This window comes from Crinia signifera, chromosome 1, assembly GCF_055691185.1.
Source record: "Crinia signifera chromosome 1, ASM5569118v1, whole genome shotgun sequence".
Classification (NCBI taxonomy): Eukaryota; Metazoa; Chordata; class Amphibia; order Anura; family Myobatrachidae; genus Crinia; species Crinia signifera.
This window is the reverse complement of record NC_139217.1, coordinates 111673557-111700872: the sequence shown is the minus strand read 5'-3', so window position 1 is coordinate 111700872 and position 27316 is coordinate 111673557. Positions and strand designations below refer to the sequence as shown.

Below are 27316 nucleotides of genomic sequence, written 5' to 3'. Positions count from 1 at the left end.
TGCAGCATGAGGGCTAAGCAGGGATATTGCTGGACTGTTCCACTATTATTTTGGATAAACACACAGTAGTAGAAAGGAAATTGTTGCACCCAGTGTTTCTGCCACATGAGCGTATGTCTCCCAAAAGGTGCCTCTTTCCTCCACATACAATTCCAAACAGGGCTTTTCAGCCGGAGGGGGGGGGGTTGTGCATAATTTGGAAAAATGGAAAGGTCTGTCTCTAAATGGGCCCTTCCGTTCCACAACCTAATACCTGGCTACAAAGATACTGGCTGCACTGAGAATCATACATATTGCAGTGCATGGCTAGGCCAAAGAGGATTTTTTTTTTTAATGGCCGTAAGGTGAGATTTGAAATGGGAGGCTTTGTAGTGTTCCTTGAACAAGTGGTCTTTGGCCAGGTCCACCAGACTACCAGGTAAAAACCTAGGTTATCACAATATGGGAAAGTTGTGCCAAACATTTCCATAAGTTTAGCTGGTACCATGTGTAATATATTTAAAGTGTTTTCTACTTTGATAGCTTGCACAACTGTTTTTTTTTTTTTTTTTTTTTTATTCCTCTTCTGTTACAGGAGGAAAATTGAAGTTATGCAGGCCCATGGGTTATTCTCTCTCCTGTCTGAGAGATTGATGTTGGAGGCAAAAACAATAACACTCACAACATACAATGTGCTTTTTGAGGTAAAAATTTCATATGCAACCATGTTTTATGAACGGGCTAATGCAGAGTAATGCATAAAACACATGAACTGCTGTATTTTCAAGTTATTCGCTGTAAAAGAAAAAAAAAACATTTAAACAATTTTTAAATGTTAACCAATGTTTGTTTCAGATTCTCATAGAACAAATTAGCACTCAGGTGATACATAAGCTACATGCTGATCCGGACTCATCCGTCAAAATCCAAAACCCTTGTAAGTAGAGCTGATCATTTATTATAGTATTTCTCCATGTACTATATGCTGTTACCGGGTGTGGATCAGTTGGTCTCCAGCAAGTTGTTAGACATGCATTTAGCCGACATGGTGATTAGGTCGACATGGGGTTTTTCACTTTTTTTTTTTTTTACCCAAATGTCAACACAATTCGTCATACGCTCGGCGCACTATTTTATTCTCCCACCACGCCCTAGTGGATGGTAGGGCATGAAATACCGTCACACGTCGGCTCAAAAAACAGTGAAAAACCCCATGTCGGCTTAATGACACGGTCGACCTAGACTAGTGTCGAGCTTCCTGCATGTCGACCTAGACGCATGTTGACTTAATGGTGTCGACCTAATGACTGTCTAACAACTTGCTGGTGACCCAGTGACCGTATCCCCTGTTACCAGTGACTGAGCGGCAGGTGTAATTGGGAATCCCTTATTCAACAGCTGTGAAAAGGCAACTAGAACCAATGTGCTAATACAGTACACATTGATACTTGTACATGTAGCAGATGAGCTGTCAAATGAGCTGAAAAGCTAACTTGAAATCTAAAGGTAGACTTTTGTATAAATAAGTAAGTGTGAAATATGGGCTAATATTGCTATATTCCGAAGTGTGTTCTAAAATGTGATCTACAGTATAAATGCTTCATAATTTATACAGGTACTTGGCACATCAAATACTTTGTGTATGCTGTGTATTTTTAATGGGCTATTTTTGTGGTATGCAAGGCAGCCTTCTCACATTTATATTCCAGAAATATAGAAAGGAAATAAGTAGAGTAAAATACTCCACCACCTAGTTTTAAACACACGTATGTATTGTGAAGTTGACTGGAAGAACTCATTCATGATTTATTAGTGCTACCAGTTTCGTTTTTTTTCCTTCATCTCCTTCTGGAATACCCTTTCGGTGTTATGCAGGTGTAATAATCCTCCCCATGCAATAACTTGTGAGGTAATCTGGTGCAGGGAAAATACTTGCTGATTTATTTTTACACTGCAATATAGATCTCACTTTCAAGTAAAACCCCACCCAAATCGAATCCCCTCTGCACAAATTACATCTCCCCCCCCCCCCCCCCCTGCAGTGCACATGGTTTTGTCCATTTGAGAAGGAGTTTGCTTTTGTAGGTGAACCAGAATAAGCGCCAACGTCAATCTCCCCTCTCTTACAAGCCCTACACTGACTCCTCTTCCTCTTCAGAATACAATTGAAGCTCCTCCCACTCACTTACAAAGCCATCGCCCATTCCTCCACCACCTACATATCTGACCTTATCTCTCTTTACACTCCCTCCTGTTCGCTTTGCTCCATAAATACGCACCAAGATTTTGCCCGTTGTGCTTCTTATAGCTGGAATTCTGTACCCCTCCCTATCAGACTCTCCATCTCCCTACAAAACTTTAAATGGGCTTTCAAGACCCACTTCTTCCTCATACCCAATCTTCTCTCATCCAACCTTCTGTGTTATGATGATCACGTCTACCTCTGCTGTATCACTTCTGTCTGCCTCTCCCCTTTAGAATGTAAGCTCTTACAAGTAGGTCTCTCTTTACTACATGGGCTTTCTTGCTATCTATCTATCTATCTATCTATCTACCAAATAATTGCTTCAGTGCACTGTCCCCTGATCAAACTGTCATTATCTACCATGTACTTGTCCTAAATTGCCTTGTACTGTAGTTAATTATTACATTTTTTTGTTATTTATGTATTTTAAGGCGCTGCAGCCTGGTGGTGCCATATAAATAAATGATAATAATAATATGGACATAGTGCATGTTTTACAGTAATTAGTGATTTGCTGAGCAGCTGCTGTGCAGTTATCCCATAGTAACAGAACTTTCAGTTTAGGGAACACTTGTATGCGATTACCTTACCCGTCTTACCCACCTCGCCTGCCAATTCTAGACATAACCAAGGCTATTTATGACCCTATTTTATATGCTTGTAGACAATCTAGAGATGGGATTAATAAATCCCCTCGCCCTCTGGTGTAGATGGTCTTCTTCAGCAATATAGTCTTGTTTGCAGGATATGTGTAACAGATGGTGCTTGGAAGGAATCAGCATGTTGGGTGATAGACGTTTTCTGTAGTTTTTATTTCCTTACACCTGAATCCCCATGTGTTTGCATAGAGAAAGCATCTGTCTGCGGGACTGACAGCTCGGCTGACACTTCCTATGATTCACTACCTGCAGGCTCCCTGCCATTCTTCCTGGAGTTTTGATTGTTACAAACACATGCAAATGGTGACCTAGTGCTCTCAGATTTTAAGTATCTAGTGGAAATAAAGCAAACTGATATTTTTTTTTTATTTGTAGAAGTGCTACATATAATATATATATATATATATATAATGTTTTTATAAAAACATTGGTCCTTTTTTTGTTTGCTAAATTTAATTTTTCAGAGTTTGTCTGAATATAAAATCTCTTATGGCTGTCAGGCAGTTTAACTGCTTATAGGAATCTGCTAATGCAAGTGTATGTACAGAACTGAATACCCATGCTGTTATATATTGTGTTACTGTATATTGACTCTCCTTTACTATTTAACCCCTTCCTGACAGAGCCAGTTTTTGCCTTCCTGACAGAACCCTTTTTTTCAAATCTGACATATATCACTTAAGTGGGGATAACTTTTTTTTGCTTTTACTTATCCCAGTGATTTTGAGATTGTTTTTTCGTGACACATTGTACTTCAAATTAGTGGTAAATTTTGGTCGATACAGTCTGTGTTTTTTTGTGAAAAATACCAAAATGTCGTAAAAAATATGGAAAATTTAGCAATTTGCAAAATGTTAAATTTTCTGCTTGTGAGACTAATAATCATACCACTCAAAATAGTTAATAACTAACATAGACCATATGTCTACTTTATGTTTCCATCATAATTTCAACTTCCTTTTAATTTTTTTGGACACTAGGAGGCTTACAATATGAATAGCAAATTCTCAAATTTTCAATAAAATTTCAAACACTGATTTTTTTTAGGGACCAGTTCAGTTCTGATGTGACTTTGAGGGACTTGTATGTGAGACACCCCCATAAATGATGCCATTTCAAAAACTGCACCCCTCACAGTATTCAAAACAGCATTTTGGAAGTTTGTTAACCCTTTAGGTGTTTCACAGGAATTAAAACAAAGTGTAGGTGAAATTTCAAAATTTCATTTTTTTTGCAGATTTGCAATTTTAATACATTTTTCTAAGGAACACAGTAGATTTTACTAGAGAAATGTGACTAAAAATTGATTCCCCCAATTCTTTTGTTTTCATAAATATCCTATATGTGGCCCTAGTGTGCACGTTGACCAAACCACAGGCTTCATAATAGAAGGAGCACCTACTTGATTTTGGAGCCTCCTTTTTATGAGATTATTTTTTAGGCACCATGTAGGTTTCTAGGCACTATAAGATGCTAAAATTTAGGAACCCCCCCACAAGTGACCCCATTTTGCAAACTACACCCCTCAGGGAATTCATCTAGGGGTATAGTGTACATTTCAAACCCCCAGGGGTTTCACCAATTGTGGTACAACTGGGCAGTGAAAATGAAAAATTAAATTTTTTACACAAAAATGCAGTTCTGGCTCAAAATTTTTCATTTTCACAAGGAATGAAGGAGAAAAAGCACGCCAAAATCTGTGCCCCAATTTCTCCCGAGTACGGCAATGTCTCACATGTGACCAAAAAATACCATTTGGGTGCATGGCAGGACTCAGAAGGGAAGGAGTGATTTTTGGATTTTGCAGCTCAGATTCTGGTGGAATGTTGGTGGGTGCTATGTCGCATTAGCAAGACCCCCCAAGCACCAATACAGTGGAACCCCCCCACAAGTGACCCCATTTTGCAAACTACACCCCTCAGGGAATTCATCTAGGGGTATAGTGTACATTTCAAACCCCCAGGGGTTTCACCAATTTTGATACAACTGGGCTGTGCAAATGAAAAATTACATTTTTTACACAAAAATGCAGTTCTGGCTCAAAATTTTTCATTTTCACAAAGAATGAAGGAGAAAAAGCACCCCAAAATCTGTGCCCCAATTTCTCCCGAGTACGGCAATGTCTCACATGTGACCAAAAAGTGCCAGGACTCAGAAGGGAAGGAGTGATATTTGGATTTTGCAGCACAGATTCTGGTGGAATGTTGGTGGGTGCTATGTCGCATTAGCAAGACCCCCAAAGCACCAATACAGTGGAACCCCCCCACAAGTGACCCCATTTTGCAAACTACACCCCTCAGGGAATTCATCTAGGGGTATAGTGTACATTTCAAACCCCCAGGGGTTTCACCAATTTTGATACAACTGGGCAGTGAAAATGAAAAATTACATTTTTTTACACAAAAATGCAGTTCTGGCTCAAAATTTTTCATTTTCAGAAGGTATGAAGGAGAAAAAGCACCCCAAAATCTGTGCCCCAATTTCTCCCGAGTACGGCAATGCCTCATGTGTGACCAAAAAGTGCCAGGACTCAGAAGGGAAGGAGTGATATTTGGATTTTGCAGCACAGATTCTGGTGGAATGTTGGTGGGTGCTATGTCGCATTAGCAAGACCCCCAAAACACCAATACAGTGGAACCCCCCTACAAGTGACCCCATTTTGCAAACTACACCCCTCAGGGAATTCATCTAGGGGTATAGTGTACATTTCAAACCCCCAGGGGTTTCACCAATTTTGATACAACTTGGCAGTGAAAATAAAAAATTACATTTTTTTACACAAAAATGCAGTTCTGGCTCAAAATTTTTCATTTTCAGAAGGTATGAAGGAGAAAAAGCACCCCAAAATCTGTGCCCCAATTTCTCCCGAGTATGGCAATGCCTCATATGTGACCAAACAATACCAGTTGGGTGCATGGCAGGACTCAGAAGGGAAGGAGTGATTTTTGGATTTTGCAGCTCAGATTCTGGTGGAATGAATGGTGGGTGCTATGTGGCATTAGCAAGACCCCCGAAGCACGGTGAAATGATGAACCTAATAATCATAGATGTGTGGTATATTTTAAAACACTCCTTTATACATAGGCCGGGTTTGTCGGGGCAAGTTTCACAGTGGAAAATAGTTTCCTTTCTTATTCCCTTTTTATAGCAAACTTTGCACCTTTTTTGTGTCCTGCCCTTTCTTGCAGTGGAGGGGATTTCGTTAGGAAAATGCTGCCCTGGTACAATACGGGGGCCAGTACTAGAAGTACTGGGGCCCTCTGCCTGCTGGTTCCCAAATATTAGGCCCTTTATGACTTCCTCTTGAAAGTGCATAAATGTCCCCCTCTGGCTGGTAGAACGGAATAGCACGTAAGCGTTATACAGTGCCATCTGGATGATATACACGGCCAGCTTCTTGTACCAGATTTTTGTTTTCCGCAGGGCACTGTACGGCTTCAGTACCTGATCTGAAAGATCCACTCCGCCCATGTACCTATTGTAATCCAGGATACAATTAGGTTTTGAGGTGTGGGTACTGGTACCTCGTACAGGGACGGAGGTGGTACTGTCTCCATGAATTGTTGTCAGTATAAGGACATCCCTCTTGTCCTTATATTTGACCAACAACATATTTTCGGTGCATATTCCCCTGCTTTCACCCCTTCTCATTACTTGGGCAATGTGCGTTTTTGGGAGGCCTCTTTGGTTCTTACGCACAGTACCGCAAGCTGCTGTACCTCTTGAACCAAGGGCCTTAAACAGGGGGATGCTAGTGTAAAAGTTATCCACATAGAGGTGATAACCTTTATCCAGGAAGGGGTGCACTAAATCCCAGACAATTTTTCCACTAACACCTACGAGGGAGGGGGGGCATTCTGGCGGTTCAATTCTTGAATCCTTCCCTTCATATACCCTAAACCTGTGGGTGTACCCTGAGGTGCTTTCACACAGCTTATACATTTTTATGCCATACCTTGCCCTCTTACTGGGAAGGTACTGGCAGAATTTAACCCTTCCTTTAAAATGTATAAGGGACTCGTCGATACAAATAAATTTTTCAGGGATGTACATCTCTTCAAATTTGGCACTGAAATGATCAATGACCGGCCTGACTTTGAATAGCCGGTCAAAGGTGGGATCATCTCTGGGTGGGCACTGTGCATTATCATTGTAATGCAAAAATTTAAGGATCATCTCAAAACGAGCCCGAGTCATGGCCATACGGTAAAATGGGGTGCTGTACAGAACATCTGTACTCCAATATTGCCTAATTTCTGGCTTTTTTACTATGCCCATATGAAACACCAGACCCCAAAACGTCATCATCTCTACTGCATCTACAGGGGTCCACCTAGCAATTGATGACGTGGGGTTTTGAGCAATAAACTGCTGGGCATATAAATTAGTTTGGTCCACCATTAAATTTATAAAATCATCAGAGAAAAATAATTTGAAAGTCAATTTCTCTGAGACCTGTGGAATCAAATTGGATTCCTGGCATGGCCAAAAACTCAGGAAACTGGGGCTCAAAATTGTCTGGTGGTGGGGTCCATACGAGATCAATTATTGGGGGTGGGGTCTCAGCTGCTCTACGGGGGCGTCTTTGAGGGGGTCCCTCATCACCAGAGGAGGAAGAGGAGCTTAAGACGAAGCCTTCAAATTCCCCGCTTGCATCACTGGCTGTGTCAGAATCAGAGGCAAGCATGGCATATGCCTCCTCCGCTGAATACATTCTTCTGGATGACTGGGATGACATTTGGGATGCCATTTTTATTTTTGTGTTTCTGGTAGTGAAATGTTTCAACACGTGTATAGTGTAGGGGGGGGGGTACAAACTTTATTTCAACCCAGGGGGGTATGTAGTGTGTAGTGTGTATGTAGTGCAGAAAAAAAAAATACTTTATACAGGAATTTGATCCCAATAAAAAAAAAAAAAAATTGAAGGGGTTAAAAAAAAAAAAAAATTGAAGGGGTTAAAAAAAAAAAAAAAAAAGGTCCTGCGCCAAAAATTGAGCACAGATGTTTGTCAGTAACGTCCGTCACTGAACAGCGCTCAAAGGCAACAGGAATTTGATCAAAAAAATAAATAAAAATAGATCAACCCTGTGCCGAAAAAGCTGATCAGTGATGTACGTCACTAATCAGCGCACAGTGGCCACAGGACACCCACAAAATCACAGTGTGTGTAAAAAAAAAAAAATTAAAAAAAGACCCCACAGCACCCTCAAAAAAAAAAAAAAAAAAAAAGAGGTGATCAGTGATGCGACACTGATTACCAGTGAGGGGCAGCAGGTGCACAACCTTTGGTGCAACTGACAGTGCAACTGGCAGCAACTGACAGGTATATATATAAAAAAAAAAAACCTCTGCACCCCCAAAAAGTTGCTGATCACCTCAGATATAGTGATCAGCACAAAAGGCGGGGGCAGCAGACACAAAATATAGCACTCTCTATCACTCTCTGTCACTATCTCTCTCTATCTCTCTCTATCTATCTCTCTATCTCTCACTATCTATCACTCTATGACACTGCAGCAGCAGCACTGACAGTAATATATATAAAAAATAACCCCTGCACCCCCAAAAAGTTGCTGGGGGTGCACAAAAGGGGGACAGCAGACACAAAATATAGCACTCTCTGTCACTATCTCTCTCTATCTCTCTATCTCTCTATCTCTCGCTATCTATCACTCTATGACACTGCAGCAGCAGCACTGACAGGTATTTATATAAAAATAAAACCCTGCGCCCCCAAAAAGTTGCTGATCAGTTAATTTATACTGATCAGCACAAAAGGGGGGGGCAGCAGTCAGTTATATAAAAAATATATAGCACAATCTCTCTCTATCTCTCTCTATCTCTCTCTATCTCTCTCTATCTCTCTCTATCTCTCTCTATCTCTCTCTCTCTCTCTCTCTCTCTCTCTCTATCTATAACTTTATCACACTGCAGCAGCACAAAATATAGCACTCTCTGTCACTAGCCCTCTCTATCTCTCTCTATCTCTCTCTCTCTATCTCTCTATCTATACTCGATGACACTGCAGCAGCACAACACAGCACAGGAAGTCACAGCAAGAAGCAAGAAGTAGCAAGATCCAGGCAGTGATCAGGTAAGTATTTGGCAAGGTTCAGGTCAGTATACTGCGGCAGCTAGGCACGCAATTCCAGACCGGAATGGCGTCTGCAGTGCAGTCACCGTTAGTTTAAACCCCCCTCCATGGCTGTGATTGGTCCGTCGGTCCGACGAACCAATCACTGCCTTTGGGGGCGGGCGGGGTGAGGTGGGGTGACACCAGTGTCACCCTTACACCCCGCGGTGATTGGTGCTGTACTTTACAGCACCAATCACCTCCGATCCCTGTGTCACCGGCGAACGTTATTCGCCGGTGACACAGAAAACGCTGTAATTGGCTGTTCACACTGAACAGCCAATCACAGCGATCGCCGACGGGGGGGCGGCATCGCAGCCCCCCCTGGGCATGCAGGGACATGTCTGCTGTCAGGGACAGCAGACATCGTCCCTCTGTCACTGCGTCTCTAGACGTAGTGACAGTTTGAAGCCATGACGTATATATACGTCATGTGTCGGGAAGTACATCCTGGCCATGACGTATATATACGTCAAATGTCGGGAAGGGGTTAAATATACTATCGTTCAGAAGTTATCATTAGATCATTTGACTTCAGTTAAAAAATAAAATAAAAAGCAAAACACAGGGTGCTTAAAGGCCCAATCACACGAAGATTATTTTTCCTGAAAATCTGGACATTTCTGGGAACAATCTAAATTCAACAATTTTCTCCCAAAAACTAGAAAATGGAAATAAACTGCATCATTTGCACAAATGGATTAACCAATTACATTTTGTTTCCTCTTTTCCATGTTTGGGAGTAAACGGTCAATTGTCTTTTGCTCAGAGAAAATTCCAGATTAATTTCCAGATTCTCATTCCTACCAGCTAGATTAAAAAGATAATCTTATAGTGTGTATGGGCCTTAACCTGCCCATACACGGTGCATTATGGGCTGCATCGCAATGCATGCAATGCGCTGGCAGTGCAAAAAAGTATGTGCAGCAGTGTGCATCGTATCGCATCACATTGCACTCTGCTATCGCAGCAGGTATGGGCACATTTAGACTATTTTTTTTTAATGATTTGGACAAATGGTCCAGAACGTACGCACTGTGCAACTGACGCCGGTTGTTAGTGACTACTTCTGATTTTTTTTTTTTAACATGCAGAAGGATTTGTAAATATGGTTAAGTACAAAATGCTCCTGCATGTGGCCACTGATGTTATAGTTTGTAATATCGCTCAATGTGTATGTACTACATCATTTGTCCAGGCGTTCAAGAGAAAACATTAATTTTATCGTATTGTTTAGTGTGTACCCAGCTTCACCTACTTGCCCTTTTTATTTTCTAATTTGTGTTATAAAGCAATTTTTAGATCAGACGTACCAGATAAAAGCGCAGATTAATGATTGCGGTATACAGCAGCATATTGTCGGTTTCCTTTTCTACTTGCAGATTGAAACCAGCCTGATAGAGGCTCTATGCAGATTCCTGCCCACAATAATATCACTGACCGGAACATATAACTTGCGCTGTGGATTATTATTTTTGACAAACTACTGTAATCTAAAGTTTGTGAAGCACAACGGACTATGCTGCGCTATATAAGAAACTGTAAATAAATAAAATCTAAAGAACTGTACTGTAACTTAAAGAAAAGTGTATTCACTATTAGAAACTGTTTGGTGCCTATCCTAGTACATGATTATAGACCATTTTAAACATTCTTTAATTTTGTTTCATAGTGATACTCAAAGTGATCGCTACGCTTCTGCGGAACTCTCCTGCATCTCAAGAAGTCATGGAAGTACGGCGGATCTTCCTTTCAGACATGATAAAACTCTTCAATAACAGCAGAGACAACAGAAGGTAAGTGGCTCAGATATGGCTGGTTTTCGTATAGGAAGTCATGTATTAGGTTTGGTAAAGGAAAAAATGATCATTCGATCCGCAACCCTGGTCACTAATGTAACATTGGGGCAGATGTATTAAGCTTTAACAAGAGATAAATACAAGGGTCAGTAAGAAAAAAGTCAGTAAGGAGCTGATTGGCTGGGCGTTTATCTCTCCTTATCGCCCTTGCATTTATCTCTTGTTAAGGCTTAATACATCTGCCCCATAGATCTAAAAAACGTAGGTGAGATTCCTGTTAAATGTAATGCCATAAATACTGTATTTTGATAACTGAGTGAGTTTATTATATACAGCAGTAATGACAAATATATATTTGTGATCTTAGAATTCTAACGAGAGTATTTTTGGTGTGTGACTTCTAACTGTTACTTGCAGGAGCTTGCTGCAGTGCTCGGTGTGGCAGGAGTGGATGCTGTCTCTCTGCTATTTTAACCCCAAAAACACTGAGGAGCAGAAGGTTACAGAAATGGTGTATGCCATCTTTCGTATCCTCCTATACCATGCTGTGAAATATGAATGGGGTGGTTGGCGTGTTTGGGTGGACACCATCTCAATTACCCATTCAAAGGTAGCTATGGGTATTCTTTTATTGGCTATTAATTTAGATAGAATTTTGACAAACGTTGTCTTTTTATTTCTGAATAGCAAATAAGCCGTGAATCTGTCTGCACCTCCCACATAATTTTCTATTGGTGACTTCCAAAGTTTGCTTACTCATTTTCTTTAGTTTAGCTGCCTTACATGTTGTGAATGATAGGTAAGGGAGCCACCAGTGAACAGACATGCCATGTGATACTGCAATAGAGAAGCTTTTGATATTATACACTTAAGTCTTTGGAACAGTGGTCCCTAAACTCATCCCTCAAGGCTCCCTAACCTCTAGATTTTAAAGCTGGATAAGCACTGACCTGACTATGACAATTGACCCTTTTCTCTCAAACACTATTTGGGCAAATTGGTTTAATCCATTAGATTTAATCGGTGCATTTTAAAGACCATTTTTGCCCATTTTCCTGGCTTTTCAGAGCAAATGGTTGATTTTCATTTGCTCTCACACATTACCATATTTTCCTTCCAACCTTTAAGACTGGACAGATAATCTTATAGTTTGTATCCAGCTTTAGGCTACCAATGCTTGAGCACCAGCAGATTTATTAGTTCCTTGGTCATTTTGATTTTAACTGGGCCTGCTCAAGCATGGATATCCTGAAAACCAGGGCTGGTAAGGTTCCTTGAGGATCTAGTTAATAGCAATTTCCGGCTGTATATACTGTTCGCATGAAATTCCATTGCAATGACTCAAGATTAATATTGTTATTTCTTCTTTTCTGATTTATTTATGTAGCCACCAGGATGCTTTGCAATATTTTTATAATTTAGATCTAAAATTAGCAGTTACTTAGTTTTTTTTTTTTAATTAGGACAAACATTGTACATTGACAAGAATGTAATTGCTATTCTATAGTTATTTAATATATATTACACACTATTCTCCAAGCTTACATTTGTACTAAAATTTTGAGACCGCTGCAAGAAAAATTATTTTGAGTAACTTAAAACATGGAGTTCATGGATTTGCTAAAGGTTTGTGTATGTACAGTATGTATGTATGTATGTATGTATGTATATGTGTGCATAGAAAACTTGTATGAGCTGCACTCATTGAAGAGTTAGGAGGCGGTTGCAGATTCCTGAATCTTTTTGTAGAATTACCAAGTGTCCAGCAGAGAACACAGGGCAATCAGCACACCTTTTTGTGACTGCATAAATCCAATTTTGATTCATCAGTATCTAAGGACTGAGGTGCAGTTTAATTTCAGTAAAGCTAATCATGGGGCACACATATCTAATCACCCATCCAGAGCCATGAGAACAGCAATCAGCAGTCGACTCACCCGCTTCGGCTTATACAGCCTTCATCCTGTGTTTGTGTGTTTGTGTGTTTGTGTGTTTGTGTGTTTGTGTGTGTGTGTGTGTGTGTGTGTAGATATATAGTAGAGGCGGCACTCGGAAATAAACATGCAATGATCCTGATCCTGATGACGAAGTAGTAAACTTTGAAACGTTGATTCCACTTTTGCTGAATTGCGTGTTTATCTCTACGTTCTATATGTTGGGCTCCCTGCGCTGGAGAAACCTAGGTAGGCACTGCACCTTTTAATGAGGAGTGCTACCCCGCATCCGTATATATATATATATATATATATATATATATATATATATATATATATATATATATATATATATATTATTAATGTGTGTGTGTTTGTATTTGTATGTATGTATATATATATATATATATATATATATATATATATATATATATATATATGCGCTATATGATATCCAGCACCTTTTACATACACTTTTATGGCAGACCAATTGATTAAAATTTCAAAACAGATTTTATTTCTCAGACAAAGGTTTCATGGTTTAGTTCATCCAACCATAGAGTACCCGTAGCGTTTCGTCATAAAAGACTTCATCAGGGGAAAGTTATTTCTAAATGGTAGAAAATATATGGACATGTAACGATTTGTACGTTAAAAGAAATGCCTTAAAAATAGTACATACCTAAACCTTTAAATACAGGTTAAAGGTTGGATCCTATTATAGGATACCTTTTGTGTCGATAAATGGACACTTTTCTGAAAGGACCGTATAAATTCGATTTAGGGGATGAGCATGATTGGGGATGAGGTCAATATGAGGGTAGATTCATATGCATATCCAGCAGGAAAATAGATTTCAAAGGAAATATAGAAATGTTTCCAACAATGATTAAGACGTTCCAATAGGTAATAAGCAGTGACCTACATACTTAAGATCCTGTTACCACCTTAAAAAGGTTTACATAGTTTGCAATTACTACATTTTACAATCTTACAATTTGCATATTTCACAATCCATAAGTTTCTCAGTACTTGAAAACAAACTGAATGCTTTCACAGGTTAACAAAGTTGTTTTTACCAATATCATACCATTAGATGAAAAAACCTTTCAAAGTGCAACCTACCTGGATCACCAGAGGGATCCTGTATCACCAGTGTCTGAGTGCAGACTGAAAGGTTCCCACAACCTAGTTTATATAGGACAGTGATTTTCAACCTTTTTACCTCGCGGCACACTAAATAAGGTTTTCAAATTGCCAAGGCACACCATGAGATCCCCACCGGGAAAAACACATTGGCCCCCACAGGAAAAAAACAAACCTATTGGCCCCCATATAAAAATAAATCACACTGGTCCCCACAGGTAACAAAAATAAAATACATTGGCCCTTTACAGGAAAAGAAGAGACCAGTAAATAACAGTAGAACTAGTGGTGGCTATAAACTGGTGTGAACATCTCTAGATCTGGGGGCACACCTGAGAACAGCTCAAGGCACACTAGTGTGCCACGGCACACTGGTTGAAAAACACTGATATAGGATGAAGCTTATGACCTCACTTCCTGTGAGACTGATATCATAATATGATCAAAAACGGTCTTTATTACTCCATGAATATAGTATAAATAGGTTTAAATTAAATGGCTATAATCACCTAGATGGACTATTGGCCTATTATGTAATACATGTAGCCTCTAACACTGGAATATAGGTTTTATTTTAGAAAAACGGTAATGCGTTCCACCTGAATCTATTTCCTTTTCCGGTACTTCCGGATCGGGATTAAGTATGTTCAGTATGTTAGTATGGTGTAAGATATTAGAGGTCGGATTCCCCTTATGTTATAGTCCTAAAATTTAACCTAATACACCATCGTACAATATAACCTAATACGCTATTCTGTGTGCGCTTTATGATCCATTCTTCGTTTTGCGCATGCGCTGTAAGTGAGTTCCATATATGTATTCCGGCATCGTTTAGCGCATGTGCCCTGAGTGCAATCCATAATAGTGTTCAAGCCGGTTAAATTACTAAATCCGGAAGTACATGCTCCAGTTTATGATGTGGGTTTCAATTTATAAATACAATGTTAAACTTCCTAAATGTTGGTAGTACCATGATGCAGAGCAATTAATCCATATGCACTATCCCTGATTGTGTGCGTGTGTGTATATATATATATATATATATATATATATATATATATATATATGTATGTATGTATGTATGTATGTGTATGTGTGTGTATATGTATGTGTATATATAGAAGGAGAAGGGTTGGCGGCACTCGCAGGGTTTTAAATAAAGACAGAACACCAATGTCGTCTTAACGTTTCAATTCTATTACGAATTTTCCTCAGAAATTCGTAATAGTGTTGAAACGTTAAGACGACATTGGTGTTCTGTCTTTATTTAAAACCCTGCGAGTGCCGCCAACCCTTCTCCTTCTTTATCTAATTGACCCAGGAGGGCACCCAGGAACCGTATACTGTACATTTATTCACCAAGTGGAGTGCCGGCAAATCTACAAATTGTGTGTGTGTGTGTGTGTGTGTGTGTGTGTGTATATATATGTGTATATATATGTGTGTGTGTACTTTTATGCCGGCACTCCCAATCTCCAGGTACAGCAGGTCCGGTGCACTCCACAGTAAAACAAACAACAATCCAATGAAGGAGGCACACGGAGGAATAATTTCAAACAACGTTTTTTTGAGCTTTCGGGGAAGCCTCCCCGTCGTCAGGATATCAGCCCTTACACCAGTAAAGTGAAAAACAAATGTGACATTTTGGCAAACATGTACTTATACATACCTGCTCCGTCTGTACGTTTCCCGCGCCGAGCGTCCGTCCTCCTGTAGTTCACGCCCCCGGCTTCCTGTAGATAGCCGGATGTCATCACGGGAACGCACGAGTGTGCGCTCCAGCGCTTCATTTCCGCATTCCACCAGTACCTCCGTAGCGTGTTCAGCTGACGGGATTCTGAGCGGCGCTGGGTACACCTACAGAAAAAGCACACCAGGACACAGTGAAAATATATATACAACAACATAAACAGAGATATATATACTAAAAGTGGGCATAAAAAAGAATAGAAAATAAAAAATACAGAGAAACACAAAAAGTACAGAAACATCAATGGTACATATTGTACATTAGAGGCAAGACCTATAGGCTGACCTACGGCCCCCATAGTAACAGTATGAAAGCAACAGGTACATGGATTCAGCTCAGCTCAGGACAAACTGTTCCAATTAATCTTGTCATTGAGCCCTCCAGGTTTGATGGTACCCAACCTAAGAATCCATTGGGTTTCTTTAATTAAGAGCTTTTTTGCCCCATCACCACCTCGCGCACTGGGGGGTACCTGATCAATGACAAAGTATTTCAAGGATTCTAAAGAGTGACCTGCCTGTTTAAAATGTCTAGAGACGGGCTGGTCCACCTCTTTACCTTTCAAAGTGAGGTTAATGGCTGACCGATGGGACGCCATTCTTTCTTTAAATTTACGTGTAGTCTGACCCACGTATCTCAGCCCACATGGGCATAAAATAATATAGACTACGTAGGCCGTTGAACATGTAAAGACAGAACGTATATCATACGTTTTGTTGCAATGGGGATGTTCAAATGTTTTACAACTAACCATAAAATTACACGTTGCACAATCACCGCAGCTGTAACAACCAGGGGGCTTGATGTAGACATTGGGGTGAATCACAGGTTTGTAATTAGTGACGTCGGCATGCACCAACTGGTCACGCAGATTCCCGTTGTTTGAAATTATTCCTCCGTGTGCCTCCTTCATTGGATTGTTGTTATATATATATATATATATATATATATATATATATATATATATATATATATATATATATATATATATATATATATATATATATATATATATATATATATATATATATATTGTGTGTAGAACATTTCAATTTGATATGTGTAGTTTTCTAGTATTAAGATAATTTATATAAATATACAGTGCTAATGGTAATGTTTAGCACAACTGGATACCAATTTTGTTGTGTTACATACACCACCAGGTGGCAGAAATGTGCTTCAGAACAGGCTTAGTTGAGTAATACAGGCAGCTCAATATGTACATAGTTTGTAAGATAAAGATTTTTACATTGAAAAATAGAGCGGTTTTAATAGTTAAAAGAACCATTAATAAATTTAAGTCATGATTTTAAAGAATATGGATTACTTTATAGTGTTTTTAATTAAAAAATTTTAACCCATTGCATGGAGCAGGTAATCTACTTGTAATCGATATGTACGCTTTTTTACAAGTGTAACGGTCTGCAATTAACTACTCTCATTATTTCAAGCAAGCTATAACCCCAATTTAAAACACCTTTCCTTGATAAAAGAACAAGTGTTCCACAATTGGAGAGGCTTTGCAGTGCTACATATCAAGACACGTGCATCTCCTATAAAAAGCCAAAGAAACTCAATTGCAATTTTATTGTCCGGTTTGATAGATTTCCTGCCACCTTTGTAGCAGCGTAGTTGTTTGTCAATGTAGCCCTCTCCTCCCACAGCTGAACCACATTTTATAAGCCGTAACTGCTATATCAGCATAATTGTCCTACTCTCGTTATTTTCCTTTAAAGAATTCCGTGTTCTGTTGGACTTCTTTTCCCCGGTGTCTGTTTTGTATACTAAAAACATTAATCGTATATATTTTCATTCTTTCTTTTTTTTTTTTTTTTTTTTAAAGTGAACCTCTCCTTTTCTATTTCGGTTACGCACACACATACACATATATCACACAAACATAATAATGTGGATTTAATTGTGCCAGAATTACAATTTTTTTGTGAAAAATTGTGTATGTACGGTACTGTATTTTTAAGATCTATTTTAGAATACATGCTTTTTATTTCTAATTTTAAAATCTTAAATACTTAAAAAAAAAAAAAAAAAAAGATTTACACAGATGCATATATTTTTTGCAGTGCCATTGTTCATACTTGGTGTACTGAACATTTTTTATTTAATGCTCAAATATCTGTAGAAAGGCTAATATGCATATTCCCAAATAAATGCTGTTCGTTGCTACATTTTATTTGATGAACAAGCTTTAAACATGTGTGCCCTTTGACATATAAATTCCAAGCTCCATGAACTGTTGTTCATTGGTTAAATACAAGCGACGGCCTTTTGGTTGGAGATTTAACGATCATCCTTTTACAATGTGTTCCCTCTTGAAATGTGTTTAAATATATGTATTTAACCACAGACCTAATCTAAAAAAAGATTGCATATCTGACAATATCTGACCATATCTGAATAGGGATGGAAAAGAAGAAACAGAGGGGAAAAAAACACTGATTAGAACAGTTCAAAGATAACCATATGAAGTAGTCTGGAAACATTTTATGCATCCCTTCAATATCCAGTATCTACATGGATTGTTTTATTTTATCTGCCGTATTGAAGCTTTTTTGTTTGACATTTCCAAACAGCATGCAAGTTAACAGATTTCAGTACAATGTGTGGAATGTAGGAACAGTTGTGTTTAGTGTATAGCCCCAGAATTGTTGAGAGCGTTCCAGCAGTAGGATAAGGTTGGGAAGTTAAGTGAGCTATCATTACCCAAGCATCTGCAAAGCTTTGACTAACTCAATTATTTCCAGTCCTCTCTAGCTAGGTGCCCCTGTGGCATTAAGCAAAACTGTTTTTGCTGCAAAATGTACTCTACTGACGTGACCCCGAACAGCTTTTTTTCCCCTCCCTTTTGTTTTACTGTAGCGGTATTTTGTGATAATTATTACATTTTTCTGTCAGAATTTAATGATTGGTTTCAGTGGACATCCTAAATAAATTGCTTTATTTTTTAATACAATGTTTTTAGACCAGATGTGTAATATTGTTCAAATGCATAATTGCTTATTGACAAATGTATTGGCCTGCAAATAGTTTTCAACCAGCAGTTTACCAAGTGTCCCTCTCCCATACCTGGCACTGGTGTATGGTCCTACACCTATGGTCTAAGCATTCTTGACCTCTCTGTTGATGTCAGTAAGCAGCTCTTGTGGTACAACAGAAACTGTAAATTATTAAAATAAAATAAAAAAAATTCTTCTCCGTGCTGCAGTATTAAATTAACAAATGATGATCTGATTGGTAGAAAATGGTATAGATAAAAAGAATGCCAACATTTTACTCCCAGCTTAAAATATACTATACATTTAATTTAGGTGCACATTGTACATTTAGTATTATTATCTGGGCTTTCTGTATTTAATAAATGTATTAAGTAGTAACTATTGCAAAAATAAAATCTAAAATTCTGTACTTTTCTTTTTCTACACATTATTTGAAGTTCCAGATGATATTGTAGCCAAGATTATTTTATTATTTATTCCACCGTTCTTTTTTTTTTTTATCTCCATAAAATGGTGGTTACATTTGAAAAAAGCGGTGTGTTCATTTTTAGCATTTGTATGTGTATCCTTAGAAGGAATTGACTAAACTGGTAGCACAGGAGTTAGTAGACGAGAACTATTTATTCTGAGATTGTGTACAAGTATAGATTAACTTTCCAATCACAGTGAAGATTAATGACTGGTCGTTTAGCCAGCTAATTTAGAACAAAATCTAGTAATTAATTGCCAACTATCAGCTTTTCCATTACACATACAAGTGACAGAAGAATAACAACCATTAAATGGACTAGCTAGATACTGGCTTGTTGCTTTCTGTTACTGAGGAACTGTTGTACTTTTGCATACAGTCTACAAACGATATAGGATCTTATGAATAACAAAAGCAAGTGGACTGGTGGTTTGTGAGAACTGCACTTGCATACATTATAAAATTATGAGTAAACTAAAGTATAAAAATGCACAATTACTGTAGTACTTCAGTCTTGATTGGTGGCTTTTTTTTTTTTTTAAGAATAGACAAGTGTTAAGTTACACATGTAAAGAGAATATTCTGTGGCTAAACACTACAACATACTAGACTACAGTATAAGTCAGGGGTTCCCAAACATGGTATTCAAGGCAGTTCAGGTTTTAAGTATGCTTTGCTCAGATGCGTAAATCAAAGTGACTCTGGTACTAATTAAGAGACCTGTGGCCAAGCATGGACATATGTCAAACATGGACCGTTGCAATGAGATCTAGTAAAAAAAGTATGTGCTGCACATACTTTTTGTACTCTAGATCTCATCTCATTGCATTGCAAAACCTATGCAATGCGATGAGATACGATATTGTAAAATAATCCAAATCTATAAGTGAACGAAGATACAAAATTGAGGAAAAAGTAGAACAGGCTAAAATATTAGTAACTGATTTCTGTCTGTTTTCAGGTCACTTATGAAATGCACAAGGAAAGCATGGCTCAAGTCTTCAGGGACTATGAGGACCGTGTAGACGGAGAAATAGGACCTGGACCATCAAGTCCTATACGTACAGTTTCTGGGTGTAGCAGGCCATATGATATCCGGCCCCAAACACCACCTTTAGAACTGTCAGAAAGCACATCAAATTTGGAAAATCCAGAGGGTGTTTTATCAGCAGAAACAAAACAGAAGCATGAGAGCGTAGAGAGCCGTTCCCGGACTGTAGGATTATTGCAAAGTGAACAAGAAACTGAAGTAGATGTTGTGACTGAATTATCACATAACCAAATTGATATCAATGCAGAAACTCCAGGAAGTGGTTCAAAGGATTGCACCGATGGAGCAGAGGCTCCAGAAAGTGAGTTAAAAGGTTCCACGGGTGGAGCAGAGGTTACAGAAAACGGGTCAGAGAGTTCCACAGGTGAAGCAAAGGTTCCAGAAAGCGGGTCAGAGGGTCCCACAGATGGAGCAGAGGTTCCAGAATGCAGGTCAGAGGGTTCAACAGATGGAGCACAGGTTCCCGGAAGCGGGTCAGAGGGTCCCACAGAAGGCGAGTCTGGAACCACGTTTTCCAATGAAAGTCAGGCTGAAGATGCTTCCTCTGCACAAGGTGCCAATTGCAATGCAATTCAGAGTGTGGACATTTCAAGCAACATAGCCGTGAACCTGGGTAAGGTGGAAGGCCAAGTAAATGGGGACTTAACTGTGGTAGACAGTCATGACTTTGCAACAGAGACTGAGCTTTCAAAAGAGAATGAAAACATGGAGAAGGAAAAATCCATAGAAAGTAGTAGTGCGGTAGTGAGCACACAGGTATGTCCAGAAGCTGTTGCTTCAAGTGCACATCCCAACAGTTTTTCAACAGACACCACTACTCAGGATGAGACTGTTAGTGAAGATGTTTCTGAGCCCACACCTGTTTCAGAGGGAAATATTGAAGCTAGTGCAGCAAATGTAGACAAGGACATGGCTTCTGTTGTCCCACCAAGTTCAGTTGACACAGGAGATCTAAGCACCAGCACCACCATCACCACTACAGCCTCAGATGTTCAGAATTTTGATAAGAAAATTGCTAAGCTTGATGTGTCCAGCATTGCTTCTGATACAGAAAACTTGGAACTAAAAGCCAGTGCCAGCTGTGAGCCAGATCACACTCCAAGACTTGTACCTGAGGTATGTACAATGAATTTGTATTTCTTACACTCCTACTTTGTAGCCAAGCTTCAAGGGTTTGCTAGTACTTTATTATTATTATTATTATTATTATTATTATTATTATTTCTGCTTTATTATCACACTTTTTTTTTTTTTTTCCTGATCAGTTTTGCCCATTTGTATCCACTTTTGAAGTGGTAGTTTGAAAGAATGTTGTTTTCTTGTGTGAAGCCGCACTCAGCTGAAATTATTTTCAGCTGCATGGATTCCTGCTAAATTCAAGTTTTTCAAACTTCTTGACTGCCGGCACTCAGATTTTTCTTGGTGCCTTAGGGCACAGGATATATCCAAGGAAGGGCTGCATTTAGTCCGCGGATGTTTTATTTTCTTATTTTTCAACTGAAGCAAGCCTGCAAATGGCCGTGGAGGTCAATGCACTTACCCCAGTGCAGGAGAGCATCCATACAGGGGAACTAGCGGTTCCTGGGGTTCCCCCGCCTCCCTGGACCTCACCGTCGAGGCCCGGGTTTGGTGTTGGTAAATATATCTTGACTCTCTTGGACTGATGTATACAATTCTATGTATGTGTGTTTTTGGTACTTAGTTGAAACCTTGTATGGGTCCCTTTGTTTTCCTGCCATCCATCCAGCTGGAGGAGGTTCTGGCTGATGCCATTTCTCACTGTAATAAGAAATTTCTGATTTATAGACAACATTTGTTCTACCCATTTAATCAGGAAGAACTGAAACAATAGGAGTCTACCCCTCAGGTGGATGCCTGTGTTGCTTGTTGTAAAATCCTCCACTTTACCTATCCCTGCATTGGCGATACTTAAGAATCCCACTGGTAGACATTTGTAACACTACTTGAAATTCATATTTATTTATGTAAGGAGTTGAAGCCCATCCAGCTTTGCTTCAGCCTGGCTGGCTATTTGAGTTGGCAGGATGACCAAGCTGAGAATATCCATTCTGGTACTCGCCAGTTGGAGCTGCTCTGATTTGTGGATCTCATTAGAGCGGCTTTTACATACTTGGAAGATTTTCATTTCTACTGTGTCTGCTAGATGCGCATACCAAATCTAATGGGCAATACATACGGGGCGATTATAGCACCATTTCTAAGTGATCTGTCTAGATCGTTTTAAAAGTGAAGCAAGGATCGCTCCATGTGTATGGAACCCGGTGACGGTGATCTGTGATCCCGTGCGTCGCTATCACATGAGTAGATTTATACTGCATGCAGTATAAATCCTAGTCAACACCAGTGTCTTCTCAATTGAGTGAACTGGCTGTGACAGATTGTTTAGCACATGTCTCTGGTGCAACACTATGTGCTGAGTGATCTGTGCTTAACTAAATCACACACTGCTCCCATCCTCCTGTCTGTACAGGGCATAAGCAGGCTCTAGAAGTTCTCCCATTTTTTGGTAATGTACTTTTCTGGCCTGAACTCGATAAGGTTATGTAATTGTGGCAACTTCTAAGACTGCCTTTCTGCCCTCGGCCCAGACAGTTTTCCTTTCGCCTTCAAGGAAAAATGTTAACTGCCAGAGTGCAGCCTCCTCCAAAGAAGAGTTCCACTGCAACAGGTAGACAATTCTGGTCAGGCCTCTAAGCTATCTGACAAGCCTGCGGTATGCTGACCCAGGTTCCTCCACAGGTGGGTAGTTGTCTCCTCAGTTTTGCAGCCCTCTGGTGGGAGACTACTTCAGATGCTTGGGTAAAGGCCATAAAAACCTACTCGGTTTTTCCCACACTGGAATCCCAGCCCAGAGGGATAAGGTGGCAGCTCTCAAGCATTCCGTCAACTTTCTTCAGTTGGTGGGAGTAATTGTACCGGGTTCTTCGCAAAGACATAAGGGATTTTATTCTAACCTGTTTCCAGCCCATTCCCAACCTGAAACAGCTGAATCTCTCTCGTAGTTCTGAAGTTCAGGATGGAGTCTCTACGATTGATCATGCAAGCACTAGAGCCAGGAGATGTTATGGCGTTCCTCGACATTCAGGACGCTTACTTGCATGTGCCCATACAGTACTGGGATCTCCACTTTAAGTACAGGGCTCAGCCGCCTTGGTGAAGACCTCAAGAGTTTTCAGCAAGATAGTGGTGGCCTCCCTAGGCCTTCAGGGGGTCCACATATTGCCATACTTTGATGACCTTCTGCTTATGGCTCAGTTGCAGGACTCTCTGCAATGACACCTGCAGCTGAATCTGAACTTGCTCCAATGCCACGGCTAGTTAATCAATTGGCGTAAGTCCATCCTGGTCCCGTCACGGTCCATGATTCATCTCTGGGCTCAACTTCACTCGTTGTCTTAGAGGGTTTATCTCCCGGAGGAGAAAGTGACCTTGCTGCAATCCTACTTTGGGATTTTCTCAAGCACAGCCGAGTGTCCATTCACCTTTGCATGCTGGTCTTGAGAAAACTCGACTCGTTTTGTCAAGGTCGAATTTGCCCAGCTGTATTCCAGGCCTCTGAAAATGGAGATCCTTCAGAGATGAAACGGAACCAATCTCCTCTGTGTCTGTTCCCAAACACTTGTCCTCTCTTCTAATGTTTGTTTTCCCCCTTTGGTGGTGGGTTAATTCCCAGAATCTGCTCTGTGTACAACAGTTTTCAATACAGGACTGTGACTGTCTTTATCAAAACAGACGTCAGTCTCAAGGGCTGGTTAGCGGTTTCCAGCACCCACTCCTTTTTAGAGTCGCTGATTAAGTAAGGAATCTCGTCTTCCAATAAACTGCAAGCTGGGATCTTCATCAAGCAAAGTCTCTTCTGCTCTAAAGGTTCATACAGACAACGCTACAGCTGTAGCCTACATCAGTCATTAGGAAGGAACCAGGAGCCAGGCGGCCATGCGGAAAATGGTTTCCATCCTCACCTGGGAAGAGTGCCACCTACCCCAGATCGATCCGATGGCTTCCCAAATGAACCGCAAGCTTCCATGTTATGGGTCCAAGAGACCCAGGAGTATTTCTGATCTACGCCTTTTTAGTCTTGTGTACATATTTCCTTTCATGGCCTTGCTGCCACAAATTCTCTGTCGCTTGCAACAGGAGTTGGGGGTAGCCATCTTAGTCGCTCTGAACTGGCCGAGATGTGCTTGGTGTGCAGACCTGCTAGTCCTAGCTTTAGCTCCGTCATGGAACCTACCTCTGTGTCCGGACCTTCATTTTTTTATGGGCCATGTCTCCATCCAGATCTACCCCGGCTAGCTTTATTGTGTTAGCTGAGAAACCTAAAGGCCAAAGGTTTCTTCATTGTGGCCATTAAGACTCTGATCTTGGTGTGGAACCCCTCCTCTGTCCTTATTTATTAGTTTTACCCACCTTTTTTTCAGTGGTGTTCCATGAGATGTGTTTGGTTTGGGCCTAGGTCTCTGCATTGCCTTGCTTAAGGTTCAAGTCTCTGCATTACAGGTTCTGTTACAACCCACTCGACTAGCTCTGTCCGGCCCTCCTGGGCAGCTTGCTGAAGGGTTTCTGCAGAGCAGCTATGCCCCATGGCCACCTGGTCCTCTGTGCACGTTTTTTGTTTTTATAGACTTGACACTTTTACTTTGGCAGATTCTGCTTTTGATTGTAGTGTCATCAGCGCAGTTCCTGAGCTTTAGGACGTTCCAGTGACTACCAATTACATGAAAGAAGATACTGGATTTTTGGCTTGCCTGTAAAATGCTTTATTCTGAATCCATGGTGGACACTGTGCGCCTACCCTCAAGCCCCTGGCTGGCTGAGGTGTTCCTGTCTATGACAGTGTAATGTTTGAATGGGATGTATTCTTTGCTTCTCTACCTGTACTCCTTTTAGGCTTTCTTAGTAAAACTGTTGGCCTGAAGGCAGGGTATGTGGGAGGAGGGGCATAGGCTGCACTCAAGTTTAACACCTTGGTGTCTGTCGCTGTAGCTCCAAACACTGTCCCAGTGTCCACTTTGTATTCAGAAATAAGTATTTTACTTTAAAGCCAAAAGTCCAGTTTTTTTATGTTTAATGTATCTTTTACAGTCTGGATGCATGCACTTCATTTAGTATAATGTTTTTAGTTTGTAAGTTGGCTTTATGCAGTCTTTTTCATGTAGAAGATAACTTGTATATCGAATATTTGCTAAACTTCATTTAAAACATTGTAAGAGCTTTTGCTACTACTGAAACCATTGCAGATGTGGGGTATAAATAGTGTTAAATGATAAAAAATTTGATTCTCTTTAATCCATTGCAGGAAACGTAGGATGAGATTTAATAGGGTGAGAGATTCAGAAAGTGAGAGATTTGGTGAGAAATCTCCAGTTTTTTTAAAGCGGCAATCTCAAATTCAAACTGGTTTTGCAGTGTAAATATTTGCCGCTTTAAAAAAACTGGAGATTTCTCACCAAATCTCTCACTTTCTGAATCTCTCATCCTATTAAATCTCACCCATCATGTTTATATAATTCCTGTCTTTCTTTTGAATAGCCTCTAAAACAGCCACTTGCACATGAAGGAGAAAGAGTGCCCTCATCTGATGCACAGAGAAGAGACTCAAGATCAACAATGTTTCGTATCCCTGAGTTTAAATGGTCAATGATGCACCAGCGGCTACTAACAGACCTATTATTTTCCATTGAAACGGATATTCAAATGTGGCGAAGGTTTGTCTTCCACCATTTATTTAAAACCACAAATGCTTTTCTCTTGTGTTTTCCTGAGCAAGGTTGTGCAGTTTCAAAATAAAAAAAATATATAAATTTCAGTGATGGCATTAATGCATGTACAGGCATCTGGCATTTTCCTTTTTCCAGGTACTCCTCCAGTTCAACCTCAGGCATCTTTAAATTGATGTGCCTGATCACTTCAAGAAAATAAATACTAAACATGAGGAGGAGAAAACCATTGGGGGATATTCAGTGCTGCCATTTTCGAATGTGTTTTCCCGCTGATAATGGTTCGGCTTTGTTAAAAAGTTAAATCTGTCGAAAACTGGTGCATTTTTTACTAAAGCATAGGGATCGGTGAATAATTGGACGATCCACGTGTTTTCCGACCATGCCGATTTTCCGACTGTTGAAAAATTGGATTGAATAGGTCAGATGTAAATTCAACCAAATACAGTATTTATGAAAAGTATAAATTTTTTGACTGTCAGAATCATTGTCAAATATTGAATACCCCACAATGAAGTGTTCTCCCAGCAGGATCGCATACCATGCATCATATGTGGTCATTCCAGCTAGGCCTACAGGATTCAATAAATCTATAGTGCAGGCCTTGCGATGTCTGGCTATGATGTGCATGGGCTCGTGCATCAGATCTGAAGCACACAAGAAATTTAGACTATTTCTTGGTGAGATCTGGTGGAATCTGATGGGAAGTGCCCAAACCACACTAGTGTATGGGCACCTTAATACTAGTAATGTTTGTAGTGTTACAGTGCAGACCAATGATAGGTGGGGAGTAGTAAACTAATGGGACAGCTGGGCTGAGGATTAGCAGCATGGTGCACTAGTTACTGGTGAATACGTTATGGTGAAATCATGTGATTCATTTATTTTATTACCCTAAATTGATGTTCTCTTCAGTAACTAATAACATTGATAGATCGATGTTTTATTTTTCAGAGCAATTCAATTACACCTGTTGTAAAGGACTATAGGGGGGTGGTGTACTAAGCCGTGGAGAGCGATAAACAGCTGATCGGCTCCTAACTACCCTAAATCTTGCTTACAAGTCTAAGGATTTAGAAATTGTTTTGGCTTGTGGGGTGAGGCATGAACATATATGATCACATATTATATATGGTCACTTTAAAAAAGATTGTTCTAGGCCATTGCCGGCATATGTGTTACATAGATTGCTGAATAAAATTGCATACTGTTCATAAGAAAGCAACTAATAAATAAAATGTTTGTATATGATTCTTACATTTACATGTTGGGCAGATCGAGCAGACAACAGGAGCAGTAATGAACGCCTGAAGACTAAAATCCAAAATCCCAACCCTACAGTACTTTACCTTTCATTTATCCCACCTACTGAGAAATCAAATCACTGTTTACCATA

At 39.8% G+C, this 27316-nt stretch overlaps 1 protein-coding gene across 2 annotated transcripts in view; it reads left to right on the top strand.

The window, feature by feature from the left end:
- LRBA (LPS responsive beige-like anchor protein) overlaps nt 1-27316 on the top strand; it is a 544849-nt gene that overhangs the window by 81241 nt on the left and 436292 nt on the right. For both annotated transcript variants that reach the window (XM_083171504.1, XM_083171512.1), the window contains exons 18-23: nt 575-683; nt 835-916; nt 10689-10812; nt 11233-11425; nt 20090-21295; nt 25733-25908. In XM_083171504.1, the coding sequence (XP_083027630.1) occupies nt 575-683; nt 835-916; nt 10689-10812; nt 11233-11425; nt 20090-21295; nt 25733-25908 (1890 nt within the window). The remainder of the gene's footprint in view (nt 1-574; nt 684-834; nt 917-10688; nt 10813-11232; nt 11426-20089; nt 21296-25732; nt 25909-27316) is intronic.